The sequence below is a fragment of the Capricornis sumatraensis genome, chromosome 3, assembly GCF_032405125.1.
Source record: "Capricornis sumatraensis isolate serow.1 chromosome 3, serow.2, whole genome shotgun sequence".
Lineage (NCBI taxonomy): Eukaryota > Metazoa > Chordata > Mammalia > Artiodactyla > Bovidae > Capricornis > Capricornis sumatraensis.
The window spans coordinates 170,788,178-170,813,745 of record NC_091071.1 but is presented as its reverse complement, the minus strand read 5'-3'; the positions used below and the strand labels follow the sequence as shown (position 1 = coordinate 170,813,745).

General features: G+C 46.6%; 1 protein-coding gene across 2 annotated transcripts in view; it reads left to right on the top strand.

Annotated features, from left to right (window-relative positions):
- Nucleotides 1-1,451: 1,451 nt before the first annotated feature.
- ARID1A (AT-rich interaction domain 1A) overlaps nucleotides 1,452-25,568 on the top strand; it is a 68,505-nt gene continuing 44,388 nt past the window's right edge. For both annotated transcript variants that reach the window (XM_068969388.1, XM_068969387.1), the window contains exon 1: nucleotides 1,452-2,597. In XM_068969388.1, the coding sequence (XP_068825489.1) occupies nucleotides 1,452-2,597 (1,146 nt within the window). The remainder of the gene's footprint in view (nucleotides 2,598-25,568) is intronic.

Here is a 25,568-nt window from a genome sequence, read left to right as displayed (position 1 = left end):
GGCTAAGTGACAGGCCAGTCCCCTACGCTGTCTTATAACTCTGTAAAATGGGGACAATGGACTTCATGCTCCTTGTAAGTGATAGGCTAAGTGATAGGCCGGTCCCCTTCGCTGTCTTATGAGTCTGTAAAATGGGGATCAGGAACTTCATGCCCCCAGGGCCTGTGAGGACCGGCTAATGAGGGCAGAGAGTGGGAAAACGGAAAGTCTGAAACAATGATCTGTCATTTCATGCAGCTTGCAAAGAGGATACAACGTAAAGCTCAGCTGGGTCTTTGGAGCAGGTCTGCAAAAGGCTTTGAAGAAGGAAAAGTGCCGCGGAGATGCTAAGTAGCGGCCAAGAGACCAGGCCCGCTGCCAGAGGGGGGTCAGGCCTGGGCCGAGGCGGCCGCGGTCTCGGGCTCTGGCCAATTTTGCAGCCGCGAGTAAAGTTCACGCTGCCCGCGGCGCGAAGGGGACCGACCTGGATAGGGAGGCCAGGAGGGAGGCGGCGCGCAGGCTCCGGAGAGGCGCGAGCTCCGGGCCGGGTTTTCCCCGAAGCCTTCGGCGGCGGCGCTGCCGAGCGAGAGCGGCAGAGCGCTTGCCGCCGCCGCCGCCGCCGCCGCGGCTGGTTCTCTCCCCTCCTCCTTTGTGAGGGGAAGGGAGCGAGTCCGTTCCACGGCCTGCGCCCCGCTCCGCGCTCCGTTCCGGGTTTGCCAGGCGGCCGCGACGGCGCTGGGTAAAATGGCAGTGCTGAGCCTCGTGTCGGAGTGAGGGGGACTCGGAGGAGAGTGGGGCGCTCTAGCCGCTCAGTCCGGCCGCCCGCCCGCTCGCCCGCTCGCCGCCGCGCAGCAGCCTCGGCCCGGCGCCGCGGCCGGGGAGGGGAGGCAGGGCGCCCGGCCCGGCCCACGCTCCGACTTTGCCTGCCGGCGCCCGGGCTGCTGCCGCGCGCCCTCCAGCCCGCCCGTCCCGGGTCCCCCTCCCCCCGCTCCCTCCCTCCCTCCCCGCCCCCTCCCCCTCGCCTCCCTCCCTCCCCTCCCTCCCTCCCTCCTTTCTCCGGCAGCAGAAAGCGGAGAGTCACAGCGGGGCCAGGCCCTGGGGAGCGGAGCCTCCACCGCCCCCCTCATTCCCAGGCAAGGGCTTGGGGGGGAATGAGCCGGGAGAGCCGGGTCCCGAGCTTACAGAGCCGGGAGCAGCTGAGCCGCCGGCGCCTCGGCCGCCGCCGCCGCCTCCTCCTCCTCCGCCGCCGCCGCCAGCCCGGAGCCTGAGCCGGCGGGGCGGGGGGGAGAGGAGCGAGCGAGCGAGCGAGCGAGCGAGCGCAGCGCAAAAGCCGCGGAGCCCCGCGAGGCCCGCCCGGGCGGGTGGGGAGGGAAGCCCGGGGGGACTCGGCCCCGGGGCGGGGTGGGGTGGGAGGGGGGTGAGAGAAGACGAAGACAGGGCCGGGTCTCTCCGCGGACGAGACAGCGGGGATCATGGCCGCGCAGGTCGCCCCCGCCGCCGCCAGCAGCCTGGGCAACCCGCCGCCGCCGCCCTCGGAGCTGAAGAAAGCGGAGCAGCAGCAGCAGCAGCAGCGGGAGGAGGCGGGGGGCGAGGCGGCGGCGGCGGTCGCGGCGGAGCGCGGGGAAATGAAGGCAGCCGCCGGGCAGGAAAGCGAGGGCCCCGCCGTGGGGCCGCCGCAGCCACTGGGAAAGGAGCTGCAGGACGGGGCCGAGAGCAATGGGGGTGGCGGCGGCGGCGGAGCCGGCGGGCCCGGCGCGGAGCCGGACCTGAAGAACTCGAACGGGAACGCGGGCCCTAGGCCCGCCCTGAACAATAACCTCACGGAGCCGCCCGGCGGCGGTGGCGGCGGCAGCAGCGACGGGGTGGGGGCGCCTCCTCACTCAGCCGCGGCCGCCTTGCCGCCCCCAGCCTACGGCTTCGGGCAACCCTACGGCCGGAGCCCGTCTGCCGTCGCCGCCGCCGCGGCCGCCGTCTTCCACCAACAACATGGCGGACAACAAAGCCCTGGCCTGGCAGCGCTGCAGAGCGGCGGCGGCGGCGGGGGCCTGGAGCCCTACGCGGGGCCCCAGCAGAACTCGCACGACCACGGCTTCCCCAACCACCAGTACAACTCCTACTACCCCAACCGCAGCGCCTACCCCCCGCCCCCCCAGGCCTACGCGCTGAGCTCCCCGAGAGGTGGCACTCCGGGCTCCGGCGCGGCGGCGGCGGCGGCCGCCGGCTCCAAGCCGCCTCCCTCCTCCAGCGCCTCCGCCTCCTCGTCGTCTTCGTCCTTCGCTCAGCAGCGCTTCGGGGCCATGGGGGGAGGCGGCCCCTCAGCGGCCGCAGGGGGAACCCCCCAGCCCACCGCCACCCCCACCCTCAACCAACTGCTCACGTCGCCCAGCTCGGCCCGGGGCTACCAGGGCTACCCCGGGGGCGACTACGGCGGCGGGCCCCAGGACGGGGGCGCCGGCAAGGGCCCGGCGGACATGGCCTCTCAGTGCTGGGGGGCTGCTGCTGCGGCGGCGGCGGCGGCCGCGGCCGCCTCGGGAGGGGCCCAACAAAGGAGCCACCACGCGCCCATGAGCCCTGGGAGCAGCGGCGGCGGGGGGCAGCCGCTCGCCCGGACCCCGCAGGTAACACGCTGGTGGGGTAGGGGGGGCTGTGGCGAGTGGGGCGGGGGGGTCCTGGGAGTGGATGGCGGCGGCGGGGAGCGGGCCACGGCCGTGGGCTACCCCCAGTCTGGGGCCCCCACTGCTGGGGAGCTGCCATTGTCTCGCTCTTTCTCTCTTAAAATGGCTGCCCGTCTGCCTTCCTCTCTTTCCCTCCTTCAGCCTTTGTGTGGGGCTTTCCTTGAGGTGTCTGCTCCCCTCCTCCTCCTCCCCGGGTCCCTTCCAGCTCCGGGGGGTCTTCAGAGGGGTGCGGAGCCGGGTGTGCGGGAAAAGGGCCCGGCCCGGGGTGAGGGGGTGTTGGGGGCTCAGGTTAGGGGTGTAGGCAGCCCTCGGAGGTCGGGAGTTGAGTGAACAGTTCTTTGCTCACCTGCCGCTCCTCTCTGCCCTCCCTACCTTCCTCTAGGCCGGTCCCCATCTGTGCTTTCAAGGAGGGGGCCCCTCGGGCTCGGGGGGACCTCGAGGGAGGGCAGGGGCCTGCTTGGGAGCAGCTAGAGGCCGGCTTCGGTTCACCCTGGGCAGCCCGGGTCGTCTCCTGTCTTAGTCTCCGTCGGCCCAGTGGCCTGGGCTTCTCCCTGGAAGTGCTGGTAAACAGCTGAGTGATTGGAGTAGTAAGTGCAGATTGCTTTGGTTTGGGATTTGAATTATGGAGGTAAAATCCTTCTGTCAAAGCCAGGAGACAGTTGGTCTTAGGTTGACATCCTATCTGTGATCTGATTGGCTCCCCATCTCCTGCTCTTGGCCATTTATAATTGCCTCTGATGTAATGGTACAACAATCCTGATGAGCTCATAAACTTTTACACTCTGCTTTTCTGCCAGTGATAACCCAAACCATCGCTGCCACTATCTGCCTTTTATTCCAGAGCTGAAATTGGCTGTGACCTTGAGGAGGGAGATTTAAGCAGCAATACTGTATCAGCAGGAGCAGAGCCCCAGACAGGCTGCCCTTGTTACATTGTGCCCGGAACAAAAGAGGAGGCAGTGGGATTTTGCTTGTACCTTGGATTTATTTTGCTTGTTATGTTTTATGCAGCCTGAAATAGATTCTGTGTTGTCCGAACAGTAGCTGAGTTTTTCTCTACAATGGGTTTGCTGTTTGTTTTGGTTTTGTGACTTTCCTGATGGTATAAATGACTTCTTTGATGGCTCTGAAGATGCGTTTGTCTTGAGTAATTTTGACCCTGTTCGCTTTGCAGAATTGAAATTATTTTACTGAGCTTTTTATTGAGTGGCAAATGTGGGATCTTTATCAGAGGGGGTAAGAGAAAACTTTGAGAACTGGAGGCTTTCTGAGAGAGAATTTCACATTTAAGTGTTCTAAGGAAGGCTGGCGTCATTCTTTGTTTACATGTTAAATCTTGTTAACACTTTCTTTTGTTAATTAAACTTTGGGAGAGCAGCTCAATTTAAAGGGAAGGACATCTTTCATCTTTCGTGATCTTGAGAGGTACTGTTTCTTAAAGGCTTAGTTTGGTGAAATTTATCATATGTTTCTGGAATATCAAAAAACCCAGTTTTCTGTTTTGTCATCATTTTACAGCTTGAAATACAGGTCAGTTTTTTTCTCTGCATTTTAAGTTCCATTTATTTCTGTCTTCCAAGATAATAAAAATATGACCTACAATAATACTTAAGATTTGCTTAGAAATTACAACTTTTAGGAATGTTTCTGTGCATTCTGCTTTATTTTGCTCTTCTTCCTTCTTCTTCGTGTTCTGTCTGTCTTCAGTGCTTTGGTCAGGAATATTGGGTATTCTATGGAGTCATCTTATCTTTTCAAAGCAAGGGGAAAAGGCCTGATGCTTTTTCGTGTCTGCCCCTCTCTCAGCAGTACCCAGTTGTACCTTTGTCCTGTGAGATTTTATTCACATTTTGTTCACTTAGGCAGCCTAATTATGTATATATATTCCCTCCCCATTCTAGAACTGCTTTTCCACTGTTACTTGGAGCTGGGATTTTTTAAAAGTGATTGTATCAGATAGCAGGTTTAGAGTTCTGTGCCTTGACTCCATGTCTTCCATGATGTCCTATATCTCGGCAAGAAATAGGGGAATTTTAAATTGGATTCCTAGTGTGTGGAGGATAAATTTTGTTTGAGAACATCCTCTTGTCTCTGGGTCATTTTGTAGTTTGTATCTGTTTGCCCTAATTCCCCCTTTATTTGTGGAGGAGGGGGAAAGAGAGCTGAGAAATTTACCTTTCTTAAACCATTGGAGGAAGAATTTGGGGTAAGTCAAGGCTCATTTAAAGACAGAAATTAATTTGAGTTCTTTAAGTTTGGGGATATTCAGGCTTTTTTTTTTTTTTAATTAACATTTACCGTATAGCATTTTCTGCTTCTCAGTCATTAAATGTTTGAGCATTCTCTCTGTACTTGGTACTATGTTCTATGCTAGGTAAAAGGTGGGAAAGTAGATACAGTCCCGTTTAGAAGCTTGTCTGTGCTGCCTTTGGGCAGATTTTCTGACTCCCTTTCAACATTACCAGGCTTAGCACCTCACACAACATAGATTCCTGTTGGATTTCAGTTCGTTTGCCTGTTCTCCTGAGACCCACAGCCATGGGCTGGAGAGCATTCACTCTTAGGAGAGACAGTGCAACTTGCAGTTTTGTAGGTTGCTTCAGATACGTCATCCAGATGAAGGTTGTAGGTGGATAGATTTCGTACTGAATTCCTTTTTGCTACTTAAGGATAAATTTCTTGTCAGACCATGATGGCCTGTTCTTAACGTTCTTAAATAAGATATTGCTCTGTTCTTTTCTTTCCCTCAGTCTTGAATTAACAGTTTTTTGTAGATACTTGATTAACGCATCTAAGATAGTGATGCTCTCCTTTGACTCTGCCTTTATGAAAGAAAGGTTAGATAAGTGTGGGTATTGTGGCTATGCCTTTTTCACAGGAGCTGGAAAGATCCCAGCAAACAGACTTTTCCTTTATGCCTTTCCATAAGTAAAATTGTATCTCAAAGAGTTGTGTCCTGCTAGTAATGGAATACTTTTCAGTCACCTATGTGACTGACCCTCACTTAAAGCTTTTTACTTGGGATGCTTTTAGCTATAGTACCTTGAGAGTAGTACCAGCTCATCAAAGTAAAAAAAAAATCCAATAGACTATGTAGTCCAGGATCAAAGTGAATTTGATTGTAGAAGCTTGGCTGTTAGTTCCTGCTATGGAAATATCAAACGATACTTCCGAATCCTGGGAAACAAACACAGGAATCCTAGGCTTATTATGGGAATGCCTACTGGCAGAAATTCTGGGCTGGCTGAAACACAGGACTCTTGGAGTTCTCTCAAGTAGGAGGGATCAGGGTAAGCACATGAGACAGCGCTTAGTTGTAAGGGCTTCGTGTGTCTCTGCTCTCCATGAGAGAACTGGGGGTAATGGAGTGGAGTTGATGGTGAGAGAAGAGAGAAAGCCGTCAGGACCAAGGCTGGCTTGTTTGTGTTGGTCCCTGTGGGGACTTTTTAAGGTTCCTTCCTTTGTGTGTGACACAGAGTTACCATGACAAGTGGCACCTGCTGTAACAAGATGTCCTGGATTGCATTAAACATTCATATGTTAGATTGACTCCTGGAGCGTGTGATGTCTCTAGCAGGCCTTTTACAAAGTTAGTGAACCTTTTTTGGAATGTGGAAATCAGCTAACAAAGTAATGGTCAGGGGCTTTTCCCATCCCCGTCCCTCAAAAGGTTGTACTGATTGGCTACAAATCCCCAAATTCTGGAAGGATCTGAAGCATGCAAATATGGTATTCAGAATAAATTGGCACTGAACAGTTCTCTTCTGTCTTTGAGCTGGAGTGATACCTCGATCTCCGATATAGAGTCCTAAATTTCCTTTGCTTTTATCTCTTGAGTTTTTCCCTGGTTAGACTGGTCGTTATCATTACTGTTGTACATCGCATTGCGTGTGGCACAGTAGTGAGGGGTGACGAGCACAGGACTCGGGAAGAGGAGCTTTGGCTCCATATGTAGCCCTGGATTAAGCTGTGTGACTTTGGGCAGGGCATTTGCCTTCTCTGGTTCATTTTCTCTTCGTCGGACTGCATGACCTCCTTCTCTGATGCTACGTATCTGTCTGTGCTTCCATACCTGGCTTGTTAGGAGGGCAGCCTCTTCCTGTACCTTTTTTGAAAGGGATCCAGAGACCGTCTTTCTTCCCCTGGGCTCGTGGAACTCGAGGCTGTTTTCTCTTGAGGATTTACAGGATCAGGCTCTAAATAGTTGGGTACCACTGTGTCTGTGGCCCTTCGCAGAAAAGGCCCTACCAGACTCCTTTGCTTTGAGACTGTTAATCTGTTTGTCATTAGTCATTCCACCTGGCTTGTGGTATTAAAACACTAAGTTGTAATTGAAAAAACTAGGCAGACTTCATTAAAGCAAGACTTGAAAAATACCTTCAAAATCTCCACAAGACAATTTTGGAGGTAGATTAGGAATGGAGTGAGGAGTGGCTGTTCATAAATTGAATGTTAACACCGTTTCTTTTCCGGAGCAGGATAGGAAGGTGGGGAGAGGCAGCATTAAGCTCTCCAGCTTCTTCTGGTGTTTGGGCAGGTCTAGGTCTGGTTTGGGCAGTTGGTTGTAATCTGAGTGCCTGAACTTGCCCTGTAAGTTTTGCTGAGAGAGGAGTAAAAGTTCCTGAGACTGGAACAGGAACAGGAAAAGCTCAGGTGTTTCAGGGTCAGCTTCGTGGGTGTACTGCTTTTTCTCATACCCCTGGTTTTGTTGTTGTCGTTGTTGGTTTTAAACCAGGTGGTGTGGCTTGCAGTTGCTCCTGGAAACGCTGTTCTTTCAGGTGTCCTCCAGCGCCGCTGAATTTCCAGTCTTTCTCCTCTTGGTTTAGTAGTTAAAAAGTGTAATTTAGGCATCTTAGAGGGGTGCTAGAAGGAAGCTTCCCTTTATGAATGAGGGAAAGGTGTTTGATAATTCTCTGCTTGACACAGCAGCTTCTTCTCTCTGAAGGAACCAAATGTTTCAGAGCTTTGTGTAAATACTTGCTGAGCTGTCAATATGTACCCAGGAGGTTTCTGTAGTAAGATGTAAGCGGCTCTATAGAATGTTTGACAGGCAAATTAATAAACAGTTTTCAAGCAAAGATAATGCTAGTTTCTTTTCACGTGGTGGAATAAAATAACATTGAAGAAAAAGACCTGGGGATAGGGAAGAGAGAGTGGGGTGAGGGTGAGGGCAGGGAGCATGGAGATAAGAGATGGTCTAAAAGAATTTGAAGTGAAAAGATGATGCCATGGAAGAGAAGCCTCCTGGCTCTGTGCTAAGTTCAGGACACGTGGAGCCCTGTTTAAAATCGATTGGAGTTCAGAGTGAAAATAAATAGAAGTTTGGAAGGAAGGACCTAAGTTTCAGTCAGTGAATTAAGTGTGCTTCTTAAGCTTTGTTTATGAGACTGTGAGTTTTAAATTTAAAGCCTTATTCTTTCAGAAAGGTTTTGTAGTTTGGTGAGATGTTTTTAGGGCTGGGGTTTGCGTTTTTAGAATACTATAAAGAGAAAAAAAGATACTACAACTTGAGTGTTGTCTGTCCCAAGCCTCTGTTGTGCTTTGGCTCTCAGGATTATAAGCCCACTCCAAGGGCTGGGTTTATTTATGTAGTTTTCACTGGACTCCTATGCATCACTTATTTATATATGAAAATTAATGCCCAGGTTTCAGTACAGTGTTTGAGGACTCAACAAATCCTGCCTGAAGGGTTAATGTGGGTAGATTCAATTTTTGTTTTTAAAATTTCCATTTTAGGATTAAACACGTTTCTGGGTTCTTTTAGTGAAACATCCTTTTTATGGAGGAGGAAGTATTTTAGAATTGTTTGAACTGCCTTCTGATTGTAATCTCCCTTGGTGGTCTTGTGAGATGACTGGATTCACTTTCTCAAAGTCCCTTTTCAAACGTAATCCACTGGCTCTGACACCAGTTTTCTTCCCAAGAAGTGTTTTTTAGACCAGATTCCTGGAAGTGCCTTTTTGACCCAGCATAGTATCGATAGTAGGGAGTATGAATGTAATTATGGCTCTGACCATAATTTTTAGTTAGGTTCAGCTCACTTACCAAAGACTATCAGCTTGTTTTAAAACAAGATACAAAAACTTGGGTTGACACTGACAGTGGTTATCCAGGCCTTTCCCAGTATGGTGGTAGGGAGGGTCTTAGAACTTCAGGTTTCTTGCTAAGAGCCTGATTTCTAGCTCAGGGAGGTCTGGAGTTTCAGATGAGTGTGGGAAGGAGCTCTGTGTGAACGTATCTGCTAGATACTAGGGAGGGACTTGGAAGATAGAGGCAATATCTGCTTCAGAGGAATTTGGTTTTCCTGGGAAGCATGCTTATGTGCACACATTTGGAAAACTTGCAGAGTGAGGTTTTATAAATGGATATAGACCAAACTAGGTGTATGGCCTGAAGGAATCTGGGAATAAGGAGTGATCAGATTTGGGCAGGGTAAACCTGGGACAACTTTTCAGAGGCAGTGATTTATGAAGTTAAACGTCCAGAAAGGGGAAAGTTAAATTACTAATTTGCTTTTTCATAGTGCTACTCTGAGTTTCACGGGCTTTACAGAATCCAAATTACACATCCATCCCCAGACCTGTAGTTGTCTCATTCTGGTGACTTTGGGAAATTTGGACTGTAACCAGTTCCATGAAAGAGAGTGGTTTCAGGGTCTTAGTGGTTCCTGTGGTTATGTGGGGCCTTTAGTACAACCTGCCAAGTTCTTGGCCAGTTCAGGGCCTCTTTTGTAGTAATTTTGGGTTTGGAAGGTTGTGTCACCTTCAGAGTTGTGTGCCCTGGACGCTTCAGTGTCAGTGGTTCAACTTTGGTTAGAGAGCCTGAGTTTTTTCCTTTTTGGCAGAGTTAATTGACCTTTCTTAAAACAGGAGCCATGAAGTACCTGTCCAGATCTTAGACTCCTGCTGTTTTTGAAGATTTGGGAGCCATGCTCAAGCTGAGTTGCTTGGATCAGACCTTATATTGAGGGTTGTTGGACAGGTAAACCTGCGCATATGCAGTTTGCCCATCTGTTCACAGAAATGGCCTTCAATATTGTTTTTGACTAGGTTGGCTGTGGCCAAGAAGCTCCTAAATGCTGCAAACACATGCTTACTCCTTATAGGAGCCTCTTTAATGTAGTAATTTTGGTTTCTCTTTACCTGCTGGTCCATGTGTGATTGGATCACAAGCAATTTTTGGCACTTCTCAAAGGGCTCTAAGTAGATGCTTAACAGCTAAAGGTGCATGGAGGATCCAGTGCCAGGTTACTACAGGGCTTCCACCTGGAGGAGGAGGGTGGGTTATGCTGTTCCCATGTAAAGTTGTGTGGAGTCTTGAATACAGATTCTAGTTTGGAAATATCTCTTTCACCACCTTTTCCTAGCCGTTCTGGCATTTTGCAAAAGTGAGTTTCCAGTAACTCGGAAATGGGCACGGTGGTTCAGCAGCAAGTTTGTAGGGGCTGAGATGAACTCCTCAGTCAATCTAGGTTTTAGAAGAATCCAAGTTAGGGTGAATATTGGCTTAACTGTCCTAAGTATTCTTCTCTGAACTCACTCTTCCCCCTGTTTAAATGGATGGCATTAGTTTTTTATTGAATTTGAAGGGACATCTGAGTGAACTTTTGTTTATTTTTGTTAGTCATTTGTGCATACTAGAAGATGGTCTTGGGACAGGTTGAATCTTTATTTCCCAGTGGCGTCTGCATTTTCTAAGGGTGGACTGCAGTGGGAAGAAGTCTGATGCCAAGAATGCATTCCAACATGCAGCCGAGTAGGAAATTTGATCCCTGAAATGTTGACTTAGTGTTGGTTATGGTACATATTAGAAATCACTCAGTAATCCAGGACAGATTTTTGTCGCCCTCCAGGAAGTTAATGTTGATATGAAATACTAAGGGGCTTTTGGGCACTGGGCTATGTGCTCTTCAGGCCCAGAGTTGCTGCTTGAATATGAAGAAGAAATGTGCCATGTGCTTTTTTTTTTCCTCCTCCTCTCTTGCATTTGGGCTTCCTCATGGCTTCATTGCTTCTGGGTTCCCTAGTCTGCAGTGTTAGATATTAGACTTCCTCTTCCCTTGGCACTGGCGCATTCATGATTTTTTTGTGGCTCTTTACCAGCAGCCAAGAATTTTGTATGCGTTTCCTTCTTAAACTTGTTAACTTTCAGCTTGCTTGTTTATAGACGCCTCTGTTAAAAGGAACTCCCCCTTCAAGATGTAGCAGCAGCATGACAGCAGCAGGGGAGATTAGGGACTGGTGTGATATCAGTCATTTGAAAACCCATTTGCTGCGTGCTTAGTGTTTTTTATTTTGCCTCCTGTTTTCCTTGAGGTCACAACTTGCATGAGCGCATCTGGATCCAGCTGTTTATTCTCAACTGACTGGTGCCTGGTGTACTTTGACTTTAAGAAGAGTGTGAGTTCAGCCACGTGGTAGAGGATTAAAGGCTACATCGTGCTGGGTGCTTCCTTTTAGAGGAAACAGATATGTCTTTGGGCTCTTCTTGCCCAGTGATTTCCCCTCTCCCTTGGGTAGACCTTATTACTGCTTTCCGCTGTTCCTAAAGAAGTCACCTGCGCAGAAATGCTGGAAATAGGTTACTGTTTGTTACTGCACCTTCTCTGGTGAATACAGATGGCATTCTCTCTTGCATTTTGGACAAGATTCTGTTCTGGCCACAAAGTGATGGAGTTTCATGAGCATTAGCCTGCCTTTTGTTTCTAGACTTCTAACTTTTTTACTTGTTTAGGAATCTGGGCTGCCAAAGATATTATAAAAGATTTGGGGATCACTTCTATAGTTAATGTGTCCACAGTTTTGTCCTGGGCCAGGGATAGATCAGGGACCTCACTGAGTTCCCAGTTTTCAACCGATGGCATGTCGGAGGTGACTGTTAATGGCAATTACCATGTCTTTGAGTACTTACTATGTGCCAAGCGCTGTGCTTGTGTCTCTGCATGAATTTCTTCATTTAATCTTCAGAACCCTGAAAGGGCGGGTTCTAGTGTTTCGCCTCCCACTTCACAGATGAGAAAGTCGAGTAAAAATGAGAAGTTTGCCCTAGGGCAAAAAAACCTAGTAAAACGTAGAGTTCAGATTTGAATCTAGGTTTGTCTGATTCTCCAGAGCTATGTAACATTATAAAATACTAAGTTTGCTTATCCAAAATAAATTATTCAAACACTGGAGCTTGTTGGGACATTATTTTTGCAATAGTCTAAAACTCTTAAATGGGGGGTGAAAGACTGAAAAGCCTTTAGTTACAGTTGACATTATACCAAGATTTCTGTCCCATCCATCTCTTCCATTTAGATTTTTGTTTAAGTTTCTGATGAATGGCTGTATGATACCAGTGGTAAGAATTGGCAGCATTTGGTCCTGAGGCCCTGTTCTCTTTGACAGTGGGGGTGGAGGTAGGATTCAGACTCAAAGATAGAACCCTTCACTTTGATCTAAGTGAACATAACTTGCATTATGAAAATGTTTGCTGAGTGATTTTACTTTCCAGAACTTGGAGCACTCACTGGAGAGATGAGGATTTTTGTCTTAATTTTCTACTTCAAGAGAGTGAACACATAAAGGTTAAGTGCCTCACAGTTTCATGTTAGAGTCAATTCTGAAATTGAGGTTTAAAGTTCCCCTAGGCTGTGTGACTTTATGCAGGTCACTTAACTTCCCTGAATCTGTATCCTCAACTGTGTAAGGAGGAAAACCAACTGCCTTGAAACTGTAGTCAATGTTAAATAACATATATGAAAGTATTATTTTTTATCAATTGAAATTCGAACACAACTCCCTAGTTGGTAGAGGCCTCTGCTTGAGAAGGGGATAGAATTGAGTGCTTAAACACAGCATTAGTCTTTGCTAAATTAAAAGCTGTCCTGTAGTATTTAGCTACATCTGAGTTGTATTAATGCTAAAACAACAAAACCACAACAAATTTTGTTAAGCATCTGTTCTAGTTTGAGAGCTACATTAGTGCAGTGGTTCTCAGTGTCATCCCTACCCGTCAGCCATCACCCAGCACTGCCTGGGTCCTGTTTAGAAGTGCAGAGACTCATCCGGACCTGCCGAGTCTGCAGCTGTGGCAGTGTGCTTCAGTGAGGCCTCCAGGCCACTGTCCACTGAAGTGCATACTCAAGCTTGAGAACTGGATTTATGCTCATCTAGGCTACAGAGTGTATCTGAATTACCTGAGGGGCTTCTTCCAAATTGTACCAAAGGCGAAAATGTTTCAGATGTATCTGCCCCAGACATTGTGTTCAAAGTGTGTTATTAGTTAGAGAAAAGTTTAAAAGTGCTTGGAGTTGGGGGGGGGGGGAGGAGAAAGGAAATACTTTTTCTTTTTTTTCCCAAGAAAATACTTTTGATATACATAGTATATTTTCTACTATGCAATAATGACAAACTCTGTTTATAAGACCTGGGGACTCCCTGCCTTCCGTTTCTTTCTCTTCTAGCTCTTTGGTGGCATAGCATGAGGATAATCTGAACCTGTGGTCTGGTCGGTTGATGAAGGTGGAAAAGCTCATTTTAGGATGGTGACCTATGGTGGTCTCCAAGTATGACCAGTTAAGAAAACTGCCCAAAAACTGATGCTTGAAAATGCTGCTCAGAGGCCAGTATGGGAGCCCTAATTAAATGCTATGATAACCTTTCAGCTTGTTGATGGCCAGCTGATCTGAGAATCTGGTGGTCCCTGAGCAGATCATTCTTAATAACTTCCCTCTATCTCTCATCCCTGCCCCATTGTCCCGTGGCCATCTTGAGTTTTGTTGCTTTTCCTTTCCTTGTGTCACCTGTTGGCAAGTCCTAGTAAATAAACCCTCTAAGAAAACTCCTGACAAGTTACCCTGTCTCTGAAGTGGATGAGGTCTTTTTGAGTAATGGACATTTGAGCCAAGACCTGTACGTCATTGTATGTCCTAAGAAGGATTGTGCTTGGCACAGAAATGGTCAGATGATAAACATTAATAATGGAAAGACCAAGAGGAGAACCAGTGTTCTAGTTCATGTGGGCTTTCTGAAAACCCTATGTGGTTTCTGAATCCTTCCCATTAAAAATAAGTTTCCTGTACCGGACCACTTTTCCCTCCTGCCTGAGTAGGGAAACTGATTGCTGCGACCCGGCTGCGATGAAGGCAGAGGCTTCCAGGAGGCAGTATGTCGACAGTGTGGTCTGTGAGTTGATGTCTGTACGTGCAGGTGAATAGTCGGGCAGGGAGTCACGTGCTCCGTGTGTGTTTCCGTGTTCTGGACTCACTGGATCATCCCTCTGCCGTTTAGCTTTATTTTCTCTCTGTTCTTGCTTTCTTGCTTTTTCATTCTCTCCTTTGGTGTCTAACTCTGTTAGTAGAATGCAGAGCACCTGGAGACATCAGTAACTTTAACACACCAGAGCTGGTAAAACGTCTTGAAAAAACTGGAGAGGCAATTTGTACCACTCTCAGGTCAGCATCGTTTCAGTGAAGATTCCCGGTGTCTGCTCACCTCTGTTGGAATGGCCTGGCTAACTAGAGGCAGGACGTGCCTTTGTCTAACTAGCTAATAAACCAGAGTTCCCTAGGTGATTTCTGCCTCTTCTCCTTTCCCACTTTATTTCCTTTGGTCTGGGGATTGTTTCTCAGCCCTCCTCGGTCTGTTTTGGGGGTTCTGTTGGTCTAGGACAGATTTGTAACATTCTTATTTTTCTTTCTAGTCTGTGATTTCAATCTTCTGCTTTCCCAGTGCAGCTTTGAATTGGCTTCTTTAAAACCCCTACATAAAACCTCAAGTGACCAATATGTGGTCTCATTATGGTATTTTGGGTTAAAATAAAATGAGATTGAGATAGCTGTGTTCACCCACCCAGACACATTTACCAAAGGGAAATTCTGTGTGCCTTGAATAAGACAGTCTCAAAAGAGTCTGTGAGCCAAAACAGACTTGGGGGTGGGGGTACGGATAAATATTAGCTAGATTTCCATAGCTTAGCATGCCAAGTATCCATCCCAATTTGATTATACTGGCCAGAGATAGCAAGAAAGACAGCTGGTATCTTTGGCCTGTTCTCGTGTATTTCTGGTGTAAATGATGAAGCTAGGCTCTTTACACATTTGTGTGGACAGTGGTGTAGAGGAGGTTGGTACCCAGGTACTTTTGGAGCTCTGAAGAGAGAGAATTGGAGAATCTATAGGAAGGACTCTCTGGTTTTTCATTTGGGGAACTAATGACCTTAAAAAAAAGCCTGATTTGGAAGCATCTCAGAGAATGAGATGGCTGGATGGCATCACCGATACAATGGACATGAACTTGGGCAAACTTCGGGAGATGGTGAGGGACAGGGAGGCCTGGCGTGCTGCAGTCCATGGGGTCGCAAAGAGTCGGACACGACTGGGCGACTGAACAACAGCATAATCTTAAGGCTGGCTGTTCCCTCAGCCATTCTCTGACTCATTTTATTGTACCTGTTACAGTCCCAGGGGACGTAGGGGGACCAAGGGAAAGGCTGGCATTTTTGGAGAGTGGTCCAAGGCAGCCCTAGGAATTAATGAATAGTGATATGGCTGCCTTTTGTCAGTATCTTCATCAAAAATATACTACTTGGTTGGATTGATGACAGTCAAAGCATGATGACAAACAGAATCCACTAGTGCATGTAAGTCACGTTCCTACAGCTAAGTGATGTATCACAGATATCTTTTTTAGTAAAGAAAAAAAAAAACTGGCAGAATGTAGAACTGTGCACTCAAGAGTTTAGGATCTTTTTATATAACCCATGCAAGATCAGTCCAACTTTGGAGATAAAAGGAATAGGGGATAGGAAAGGGGGAAGAGAGCTTTTTAAAAGACAGGGCAAGGAGACCTTAAAGTTTTTTGGTTAAGAACAGTTTTTACCTTTTTTCTTTGTTTCTGAGCAGTTACCTGCAGAGCAATTTAATACATGGAAGAAAGAGTAGTATTTTAGAAACCAGGTCAAAAGAACTAGGTGTGATTTAGAAGTGTTGTCCTTACTGAAAAGTTGATAGGTACTCTCCTGGATAAAGCTCCGTTTGTAAGGTTATGTGACCCTTGTCTCTCCAGGTGTCCCTTAAGTGTACTGTATCAATTCATGATGAATGACAAATTGATAGGGAAGAAAATGTCTTAAAAAACTGCCCCTCTTGTTTGGGCTTGTGGTCCATCCACACTAAGGTCCTTTTCTGAGTAGAAGCACCAAAGGATGGCTTGCAGGAGGAAATAACATTTTTTCTGATGTCTACCCATAACAGTGTGGGCAGCAAGATCTGTACATTGTTTTTAATTATTAAGCATGTACGGGGGATACAGTATACCAATCTGTCTTCCTTGTATATCATCAAGATTTCTTAGGCTTTGATCATGCTTCATTTCTCAAGAATTTTCAGGATAAGAACTTTTTTTTAGCTCATTTAATTGTCCAGCCCTGTTACTGAAATATTGTCTCATTTAAAGCATACAATAGTTGGGACTTGCCAGTGTAAGAAGTCTTGTGGCAAAACTTTTTTTGAAAAACCTGTATCTACCCGCCATTCAGCAGTTGCTTACAGTAATGCAGCAAATACTTAATGAGCTTCTTCAGTGTGAGATAGCTGGATGGCATCACCGACTTGATGGATGTGAGTTTGAGTGAACTCCGGGAGTTGGTGATGGACAGGGAGGCCTGGCGTGCTGCAATTCATGGGGTCGCAAAGAGTCGGACCCGACTGAGTGACTGAACTGCACTGAACAGTGTATCAGGCACCAGGATTCTAATGCCATGGAGTACTATATAATTGTGATTTACACACTGGGAAAGTACTACCTTCAATAAATTATCTTCCAACTGTTTCATAAAGTAAATATTTAATTTATGATGATCTTGGCTAGTGAGTGACTTTGTACTTGGGATGGGTACCAGTCAGTTCTGATTCCCTTTCCCTCCACTGCTCCCGAGTCAAGTGTTGCAGGAAATTCTCCATCTCAGATTCGGCTTGTAATGGGCTAGAGTCCATTGTTTCTGAGAGGCTCTTCTTTGTGTGGCGATGCATTGCAGGGCATCTGGCATCCTGCTCCCCAGGTAACAAGTGCCAGGAACTCTACAGAACTGCTGTGATAACCAGAAAGGCACTTTCATACATTTGTTTCCAAACATTTCTCAGGGGCTCATATTGTCCTGGTTGAAAACTGTTGGACTTTACTGTCAGGATTCTTGGAAGGAGCTATTGAGCAAATTCCTTTGGAAGAATACACTGAAAGTAGGTGGAGCTTGAGAATTGGACTGGTCAACCCTTTTGGTGTCTGTGTGTGCTTTTGTTTTTTAAGTAGGTATTTTGAAACCACTTGCAGTTCCATTCTGCTTTTTCTCCTGTTGAGGGTGTAGAGAGGGAAGTAATTTGTTAACTTCTAGTTGACCACTTTGGGTTTCTGGTCTTGAGTATGTGGGACCGGACCTTAACTATTCTGGTTTCCAAGCTTTATTGCTAGAAATTTGGGATTTGTGTAGATGATAATAGCTAACATTTTAAGTTCTGGAGGATATAGCAATCGTTTAAACACAGATACATGGTTTGTATTCTAGCCTTGTAGCTTATATATTCTAGTCTAGGGTATAGACATTAAACAAGATAAATAAGTAAACTTTAGCATATAGTATGCTTAGTGATATGTGCTCAGAAGCAAAGTTAATCAGGGGTCAGCTGTGAGAAGTGTGCTGGATTGAAATTGTGAATAGGTGCACCAGGGGAGGTCAGTTTTGAAGTGATATTTTCCGTGAGAGAGCTGTGCTAATACCTGGAAGGAGAAAGAATATTCCAAGTGGAGAGATCAGTGAGTACAAAGACTCTGAGGCTGGAGCATGTGCAGCTGGTTTAAAGAACAGTGTCTTGTGTTGTTTTGTTTTACTAACTTATTTCATTCAACCCTGAGGGTGCTACTACTGTCATCTCTATTCTGTTGATGTAGAAGTGGGAGGCAGAGCTCTTAGGACTGACCATGTTTAGCCAGAGCATTTCCTCTCAACATGAATGCTGGTAGGAATTGCCAGGACCTACAGAATCCCACTTTCTCTTTCACAGTCTCCTTTCTTTCCCTCTTAAAGTAGGTAAGTGTGTTTTACATACAGGTGTCTTATGTTCCTTCCCAGAACTTATGTTCTACTCTAGGGTATAGACAGTGAACAAGATAAATACGTAAAGTTTATAGTAATGGTTAGTAATAGGTGCTTAGGTGGACAAGACAGTCAGGGATTGAGTATTAACAATTTGGGGAAATCTTAGCTTTGAGAGTGCTGCTTACTTGGGAATCTGAGTTCCATTCCTGGTTTTGCTCGATTGGCCGGGCACTGCCCTCTTCAGATCGTTGTTTGGCTAAGGAAAACTGAACGTGCATCTGAGTTCTCCAGTTGCTCTGTGCTGGAGATGGAGGAGATTTGGAGGGAGGCCATGGAGCCCAAATGCTTCCAGACTGGCCCTGAGACTCGCCTGAGGAGATTCCTGGCCCCCTCCCAGAGCTGCTGATTCAGAAGCTGGAGGGCAGCTGATGAGGTTAAGGTGCGACCTGGCTAGCACCTGCCCCTCTCGCCCCAGTTGGTCAGAGAGCTGGGATGGAAACCCAGTCGTTCTCTGTCTGGTGTACTCTTTTCACCACGTTGTACTGCTCCCTCATTCTTCAGATTAAAAGGTTGTAAAGAAGGGGATGTTTAATTTTATCAAATGGCATTTCATTCTTGTTTAGTTATTGTCTTGGGGCCTTGTGTGCCTACATGCTCAGTCGTGTCTGACTCTTTGTGGCCCTATGGATTGTAGCCCACCAGGCTCTTCTCTCCGTGGGATTTTCCAGGCGAGGACACTGGAGTGGAGGACACTGGAGTGGAGGACACTGGAGTGGGTTGCCGTTTCCTCCTCCCGGGGATCTTCCCAACCCAACCCAACCCAGGGATCTAGACGCGTAACTGCTGTGTCTCCTGCATTGGAGGTGGATTCTTTACCACTGAGCCATCAGGGAAGTCTTGTCTTGGGGCCTCACTGTTTTATATATTTTATTTGTATGTTTTTATAGTACCTTTTTCAAGAAGGTGTGTGTCTGTCTTAGAGGTTTTTGTAATTCACTGGAAATTGGGAGAATTTGGTTTGCTAAGTTTGGTCTTTCAAAAAAGTGATCATCATTTTTGAAAGACCACTTTCTCTGTGAAAGGTAGCTAATAAAAGTGCTCGGAATGAGAAGAACTTTATCATTTGTTGGGGAATTTATTACTTTGATGCTCTAGCTGCTTTATTTGAAGGCCCTTTCAGGAACCAGCGAAGAAATAAAGATATATCAGCCACCTGGTTGTGGTTTTTCTGTCATATGCCTGTTTTGGATGGACAGCTGTGAGGTGGTTATTACAGTTGGCTCTCATAATCTGAAGACTCAATGACTTTCCCCCTCTGGTCTCTGTTTTCTGCCTTCAGTGAGGGTGTTGCTTTTAACCCCCTGATCTTCTGGTTTGGAAGGATGGAGCACAGCAGCCTAAATAACTCTGAGCCTGGACAAGCGAAGCCTCCTGTCTTGTTCTCTGTCACTTTTGAGACAGTGTGGGTTGGAAGGTCCTGAGTCTGTTGTCTGGTTGCAGCCCCTCCTAGGGTTCCTTGAGGTTGATGCTTCAGGCGATGTCTTTGAAATGAGCTCTTACTTAAGGCTGCAAAGAGTAATGTGCCCTGATCTTCAGGAATCACTTCCATAAACAGAATGGGGGTAGGTAGAACTTTTCATTGACTTTGGATTTTTTATTTATATTCAGTGTGAACACGTACAGAACTTTGAAAGAATTTTTTTTTTGACTGTCTCTTTGGAGTAGTAGTTGTAAACTAGTGATTGGTAATTCCTCTCACACCACAGGCGTTTGACCAGTTTGTTGAGAACCTGAATGAACTAGAACTAAACTGAAAGAATTTTCAGTCTTTTGTGAAGTAGAAAAATGGGGTGTGATTCTCAGGTTTTGAATGATAAGACATATAGGCTAAGTGGGTTGATTTCCTGGGTCAGGTATGGGTAGATTGGATGAGAGATTTTTATTATCAATTTAGATTCAGGAAATCATCAGTGAATGCCTCTGGTGAGACCAGATAGGAAGTAAAGAATCTCTTACTGCCCTGGGTCACATTATCGGTGGGGAAATGACTGCTTAACTGCAAGGCAAAACGAAAAGGAAGGAATCTCCTTATTGTTGGAGGCAGGATCTGGGTTAGAACTAAATAAGCAGGTTTCTGGGCAATTTCTCTGTGATTGGGGTTGGGCCCCTAGACCAGTCTTCAAAGCCTTGAAGCGTGCTGGAGGAGTGAGAGAAGACTGGATGAGGATACAGATGTCTGTGTGGCTGGGGAGGGGAGCACAAGGAGAATGATTTATGCTGGTCAACACGTGTGTCTCGGGGTGCAAAGGGTGGTTCTGTTTATGGAAGTCTACTCTGCCCTTCCTTAGATCTGAGTGGGGCCACGTGGAGCTTGAGGGGAAGCCGAGAGACCTTAACTTTTTCTACTTGTCCCTGCCTGGAATGCTGCTCAGTAGGGGAGGGTCCCACCCGGGAACTGGATCAACAGCTGCGGCCCTTCCCTATAATCACAGGAAGCTGAGGCCGGGTGCCTTTGTATGGGAGCTCCGCAGCCAGACAATAGTTTGTGCTGGCGGGGCCATGTGGCGCGTCACGTGACCTGGGGCTGTTTTCTGCCGGGGTCCTTACCCATCTGTTCTCTCGGCTCTTTCTGGGTTATCAGGCGCCAGTCCAAGTCCTCCCAGGCAGCCAGCTTCATGGCCAGAGATTACGAGCACTAACCTTCCTGGCAGGGGCGGTATGGCTTCGCGTTTATGCAGATTAGCCATGTGTTTCTCACTTCAAGGCGTTCCACAGGAAAAGCCTTTTCCTGTGTTTGGCTCTCAGTGGGCGGTTCCCAGCTTACTGTACTGGGACTCAGCAAGCAGCAGGCGTGCACGAGAGGGATCACAGTACACTGGCCCCCTCCCATTCCACCTCCAGTGCTACGTCACCACAACACAACCACTCGCGCTCTCTTACTGTTGGTGTCATTCATTCGGTGCCAAGATTGCTTTAAAAAATTCCCTTGGCCCCAGTTCAAACAGGAGTACAGCTGGGATGTGTTAGATTTTAGGCAGTCTGCCCTCAATTTGAGATGAGTTATAAATAGCAGTGCCGACTTCCTTAACTACCGCTCTCTGAGGTAAAATGCAGGTTAATTACTGTGGGAATCAATTAGGGGGTTCTTTCGGTTAAAGAGCCAGGGATGCTTTTTTTTTATTGTTATTATTAAAAGTCATACAACAAATCTGGCCAGGAATAAATTTGAAAGCACAAGGAGTAAGAAATGATATTCTAGGTTTCTGCTGGCCCCAACTAGTTGGCATTTAGGGTGCAGGGTTGAGTGGCAGTCAAAAGACTTCTGCTTGCTGATGGACGCATTTGTGGCAGCCCCCGGCCCATCCCTCTCTGATCACGTTCTTGCTGGTCCTTGGTTACTAAATCTAGCTCCTTTGGTTTTCTGCCTGGTCACTTCCTTTCTGCATCTTTGGACTGGGACTGAAACCTGGAGCTTTTCTCAGTATAGCTTTTATTTCAAGAAAATTAAGAAGTTTCTCTTTGCTTTTGCCCCTGCCATGTGGTATGGTGTGTTTTGATGAGTTGTATATCACTTGGTAGTTGGGTCCTTGTCCCTGCCCTCTCTACTCCCTTCTGAATCAGTCATGATCACAAGAGAATTTGGAAGTCAAGTGTGTTATATCTCAGCAACCCCTTAGGTTGTTAGGGCTTCCCTTGGTGCAATAAGAAGTTGTAAGGGATTCTGTTAGCCCTCTGATCTGGTGGGGCTTTTAATTCCGTTTGCTTAGAGCAGGGGGACTCTATGCAAGTGGTGAGTCTGTAAGTTGTTTGTTCTGAATATATTCAAAGGGTCCAGCCTGCCAGGCATCCTTTTCCTTTTGATGCCCCTAAACAGCATCTTTTGATGCACTTCATTTGGCAGGCAGTTTGTAACACGTCCAGTGATCTGGAAAGAGATAAATGGTGAATGGAGATGGGGGTTTTCTTATGGCTCTTTTCCTCTGTTTTATTTTTATTTTTATGAATGCAGGAGAGTATATAGCAGGGGGGCCCGACTTCCCTGATCAAGGGGGCAGCATTTTCCTCTCAATTATGTGTCTTTGTGGCAGAGCCTTTGCTTTTGAAGTGTAATCACAGTAATCTACCCCCGTGGTTTCCCATTGAAAGGATTTCCTCTCCGTCTCTCCCAGAGTGGAACCTCTGGCTCTTTGGTATTTCCCATCCTCTGCCTCTTCCTGGGTGCCTGCAGACTGCTGATACTGGTTTTTCTGTCTTGCATGTAGTAGGGATCTTTTTCTGGTCTGCAATTGCTACTTTCCAATAAAACTGATTAGTGAAGATTTAAGGCCCCCTTCTCTGTTAGGAAAGATTGGAAGATGACATTTCATCTATAACTGCAAGTCACAAATCTTTCACAATGGTTTTAAATGTCAGAAGTGTCAATTCAGTCCCTGCCCACCTCCACTCCTAATATGAGCAGATGTTTAACTTTCACATGAGACCAGAGTAATCTGATTGAACTGAATACATTTTAGTTTGCTAAGCTGCATATTCTGTTGAAGGGAGGGGGTCAGAAATCTCACGTCCAGGAAAGGGAAATGTCTTCATTTCATTTTTTTTTTTAAGAGTAAGAATTTCTTTAACTTGCCTTTATTTTTAGTCTGCAAGGAATTTCTTAATGGAAGAATCCTTGAACCCTTTATTAACTAGCCCCTACATTAGTAGCTGTCCTTAACTGGGAGTGCAGTCTCCCTGATGTGAGAGAGGAAAAAGTAAGTTGCCTTTAGCCTTTTTGTTTTTTAAGCGGCGTGTTTGTGGATGCCTGTGTAGTTTGCTGGCCTCTCTGGTTATAGGGTGGCACCCACGATTCTCCTCAGAAATGTGCTCATTCTCTTTGACTGCCTGTTCTCCCCTCCCCTCTGCTTTTTCAGTGCCATCCCCATTTTCTTCTGCCCTCAGAGTCGTAACCTGGTTTAGGGTTTAGCAGTGCCCCTGGTCCTTTGACTCGATGGTTTAATCTAGGCTTTCCACCCATGCTATCCTCTACCACTTCCTAAAGTAAGACAGCCTGGCACATTGAAATTCCTGAACCCTAGTTCTGCAGATGGGGTCTTGGGGGGGAACTTTGAAGATAAAATACCTGGTCTCTGACTTCCAAGAACTTAGCCTTGAGAGGTGCAGCCGGTGAACTGGACAACTAAGTGCTGCAACCTGTGCTTCTGACTGATTTTACAGCAGAACCTTTGGAAACGTGAAAGAGCAAGAGTGTGCTAAAGAATTGGAAAGTGGCTTCATGTTGAACGGTTGAGTTTCTGCTGGTGGAAGCCATTGTGGGCAGGAGGGTGGGGCGGGGTACAGTTGCGTGGAGCTGAACAGCGGAAAGTTTGGCATGAGCCTGAAAAATGTGAAGAACTGGAGCACACTGTGGCGGACTTCAGAGCCAGGCAGAAGCACGATTTATCATTATTGATAGTAGCTACTGTTCATTGGGCGTTTTAAGTACCAGGCACTGTGTGAAGTGTGTTATGTGCATTTTAGATAAAGAACTGATGTATTCAGGGTCAGACAGTGGTAGAGTTAGGATGTGAACTCGAGTCTGTCGATCTGCTGTGTTCTTTGCTCTTTCCGTTTGATACTGTACATGACGTAGTCTGTAGGAAGACTGGAGCTGCTGTTGAGCAGAGAGAGGTGCAAATGGTTCGTGAGTGTTGTTCTAGAGCTGTGCAGTCCGATAGGATAGCCACCAGCTACATGTGGTTCTTTGAATTTAATTAAAAGTAAATACAAATAATTCAGTTCCTCAGTCACTCTAGGCATATTTGAAGTACTTAATAGTTATATAACACAGAAAATTTTATTGGGCATGTTTCTCTAAATCACTGGTTCTCAGCTCATAATATACATTAGAACTGGCGGTCCAGTGATGAGGACTTGGTGCTTTCACTGATGTGGCCTGGGTCCAATCCCTGGTTAAGGAACTAAGACTAAAGTCACTCAAACTATCCATCTTAGCGTGCATGTGCAGTCCAATGTGCACACACTGGAATCATCCAGGGATCTTAGGGGGCTTGAGAGGAGGGAGCCCAAGGCTTTCTGGACCCACTAAGTTGAAATCTCTAGGGAGAGGCCCAGGCATTTGTGAAGCTTCACAGAAAACTCCGATCTGTAGCCCTGGTTAATAACTGCTGCTCTAGAAGCCCCATAGTAACCATGGTAGTGACTGCCCCTTGTGTGTTGAGGAGACCTAGACTGACAGAGATACCCAGAGTGGGCTGGTCTCTGTTCAGCCAATGTAGTTTCTTCGCCTGGGGGCCACATGGAAAGCAGCTGCAGTCTAGGATAAATGAGAATCTCCTTGTCATCTGCAGCATGATGTGGCTATGTAAGCCCCAGAGCTCCTTGTAAGAGAGAACGGTGATATTTTGGCTCCATTTGCCAGATGTATCTGGGGAAGATCACATGATATTTATTACTCACTGGTGCAGTTGTTGAATTTGAACTTCCCAAAAGAATGCATGTAGCTCCAAAATTCTGATCGAAAATGTTGTTGGAGCTTCTGATACCAAGGCTGGACTGGGCAAAATTGTTCAGTTATGGTTGTTGGAAAGAGCGCTTTAATAATACTGATATGTAATAGTGATTTGGGACATGGTTTTACTATGATTCTCATAGTTTCTAAACTATGAGGAGGGTATTCTCATGATTTGTGTTACCTTTAAGACTGAGATTTGAGAGAGCTTTGCTTCTGCTTTTTCTCTGTTGATATTTAGAGGAATAGTCTCTGTGGCTTTTTAATCTTAGCCATTTTCTTCAAGACAGCTCAACTTCCTCTAACATAAAACACTTAGATGTAGTATGCCACCAAAAAAAAAAAAAAGGGATATGTACAGAGAACCAATTACTTGAGTACCCCTCTCCCCTTACTTTGGAGGGCTTTTGTTTTTAAGGCTAAAGTAATATATTAATTAGAGAGTAATAGAACCAGAAGGGACCCTTGGTATAATCTCGGTCAGTGGTTCTTAAGTGTGGTAGTCCCTGGACCAGCAACATCAGCGTCACCTGAGCACTGTTATAAATGCATATCCTAGGCCCAGCCCTGAACCTCCAGAATCAGACTCAGGGAGTAGGTGCCAGCAGTGTGCATTTTCACCAGCCCTCCAGGTGATTCTGGAGTATTCTAAAGTTTGAGAGCCTCTGAATTCCTTAATTTGAAGTTACTGATATGCAGGTCCATGGTATTACTATCTGCTCCCCACCCCCAATTTAAGATTCAGCTTTCAAGTTTTATGTCAGGTCCAGGCCTGCCCTGCAGCCAGGGTGTACCTAGTTAAGTGCTTGGAGACACTCCCTCCTCACCTCACCTTCAGTAGATACGGCTGGGTGTCTTGGGGAGGGGAAAATGTGCCAGGGCTCTGTTCTATGCAGCTCCAGTAAGATAGTTAGGTCAGAAAATGAATGAGTTGATTGATGGTGTTGCACCGTAAAGAGCTGAAAGTTATGTTTGTAGCCAAATACCTATGAATTGAACTCTCATCGGTACCTCTGTATCTTGCTGTTTAAAGAGACATAAGTTCTACCCACCCGCCTTGCCACTCTCAAGGAGGTGAACTTTTCAGTTGAGTTGTACAGGCTTTTAAGTAAACTCATGGTCACAATTCCTTCAACAACGGTAACTTAGCTATGTTACCCATTTGGAAGAAAGTATAAATTTAAGAGCTTGTGCCATAGTACAAATGGGCTACTGCTATGCAAGGAAGTAAGATTTCACTATTTAAAGAATAAAAATACCTAGATGCTTATATATTTAAATTCCCAACCACAGTGTTGAAGCATCAGTTTTGGTATTACTGAACAGGATCATGG